Source organism: Ceratina calcarata, unplaced genomic scaffold, assembly GCF_001652005.2.
Source record: "Ceratina calcarata isolate Rehan_Ccalc_2016 unplaced genomic scaffold, ASM165200v1 scaffold1033, whole genome shotgun sequence".
NCBI classification, from domain to species: domain Eukaryota; kingdom Metazoa; phylum Arthropoda; class Insecta; order Hymenoptera; family Apidae; genus Ceratina; species Ceratina calcarata.
In genome coordinates, this window is record NW_017131216.1 from 13,613 (window position 1) to 15,541 (window position 1,929).

Below are 1,929 nucleotides of genomic sequence, written 5' to 3' on the forward strand. Positions count from 1 at the left end.
TTGCAGAGCATTTTTTGGTAGGAGAAAAGACAAGTCGCGTATGAAGTTGTCCTGGAATGGCAGTCTTTTAACTGTTTGTTGAAAAAGCTCTTGATAATATTGTAAACAATTACTGTAGAACGCTGTTAGTTTCTCTTCTTTCCCTTCCTCCGTTGATGAGGTGAATTCAGAAACAAGATCAAGTGCACTTTGCCCGATGTTAATTTTATCCGTTGGTAATAAATATTGTGCATCATACGGATCTACTGAATGTAAGTTGTTCCTTGTTAGAACTTCGGGTTGCATAAAATTTGTTGCTACCACTGATAGAAAGTCTGCACATTGTAAATACAAAGAGTGTAGTAATATGTCGTTCGTTTGGAAACGAACGTTCAAATTGGCGGACTTCCGAAGGATGTAATTGAAAACTGCAAGTACGCCTTCGTTAATGGATAGTTCATCCTGTTACATATACTTTCTTCCAAGGACATGCCGGGAAATAATGGATTTGCCGCTGTACACGATTCTACAGCGAAATATGCGTAAAGAGCATTCCATTGGTTCAGAACTCTGTCGACACATTGTGACAGTGCTAGCCACCTTGTTTTCGATGGTTGAAGGAGCTTCTGTTTTGTAATGTGCATTATCTCCTGTATGTCTTCCAAACCTTGCTGTTTTTTAAGGCTTGAAACGAAGTAGCTATACAATGAATATAATAATTCTTCCACGTGCTCCGGTAACTTCTTACATGCATTGCAGGCTGCCAGGTGAATGGAGTGGCATATACATGGTAAAACGACAACTTGTGAATCGTTTTCTGCCAGCAGCCGAGAAACGAATGAATTATGTTTCCCCACCATTACACTTGCATTGTCAACAGAAACGCCAATGACGTTGCTGACTGGAATGTCGTATTTTTGCATTGAGTATTTGAAACAATCGTATAAATACTCGGCATTTCCTTCTCTCAATCGTAAATAATCTAGTAAATATGTCTGGATTGTCCCCTCATACGTGTATCTCGCCAGGATGCATAAATTTTTGTACCCTGACACGTCGGTGCTTTCATCCACTAGGATTGAGAAGAATGTATTCTTTAATATTTTAGTGACATTCCTCACGATGGCTTCGTTGATGACGTTGTTCGTGATGGCTGCAATTTTGGTACGCTTCAATTTCATTTGCTTTAAAACATCCATTGAATCCACAGCCCTCAGCTGCATTCTCGTATCGTGCTCATACGAGTGGAAGCTTCTGCTGTGTTCTATGATATTGAGAACATGGATGATCTCGGCTCTTTTGACACGTTCACGTACGGATGCAAAAGCCAGCCACGCTGCGCTGTCCGTGTCCGTCAAGTCTCCTGTATTACGCAACATGGTAATGTGCGATTGACCGCTGGCGTGCTTCCTCAGCTCAGATTTCCCGCAATTGAATTCTTTTTCGCAGGCAGTACAGAACGCCTTAAACGGGTTGCCCTCGCATTTCTGGAGCCACGAAGAAAAATTGGGTTCTGCTAGCCACGAATCGCAAAATCGTTTTCTGCATGCCACCTTGTTTGAAGGAGGTGGCGGCATGACACTGGTGTTGCTGTCGCTGCTCTCATGACCTGTTTTTTACAAATTAATAATATAAATTATTAAAGTGCAATAATTTATTTGTAATGAATTTATTTTTCATTACTGCGTGCGAACTTCCATATATTTCCGTTCCTTATGCTTTCACAGATTTGTATAACAATTCCGCATGAGCATTTCAATTTTTTCAAACTTCGTGTATTATATATGTGCAAAATCTGTAAAATGTGAAGAACCCGATTCGGGACGGGTACGAATTATGCACAATTCCACAATTTTCACAAATGTTGACACTGTACACCATCCCTGGATTGCGGGCAATGCAGACAAACAGTTCTTCCGAGACATTGTGAATCACGTGTCCTTTGTCTAC

At 40.8% G+C, this 1,929-nt stretch overlaps 1 protein-coding gene across 1 annotated transcript; it reads right to left on the reverse strand.

The window, feature by feature from the left end:
- Positions 1-5: 5 nt before the first annotated feature.
- Positions 6-1,767, reverse strand: LOC108632215 (uncharacterized). The gene is made up of 2 exons (XM_018036650.2): positions 114-1,767; positions 6-51 (listed from the first exon to the last, which is right to left on the reverse strand). Exon 1 carries the CDS (start codon positions 1,554-1,556, stop codon positions 372-374), a length of 1,185 nt encoding a protein of 394 aa, XP_017892139.2. The 5' UTR covers positions 1,557-1,767; the 3' UTR covers positions 6-51; positions 114-371.
- Positions 1,768-1,929: the final 162 nt, after the last annotated feature.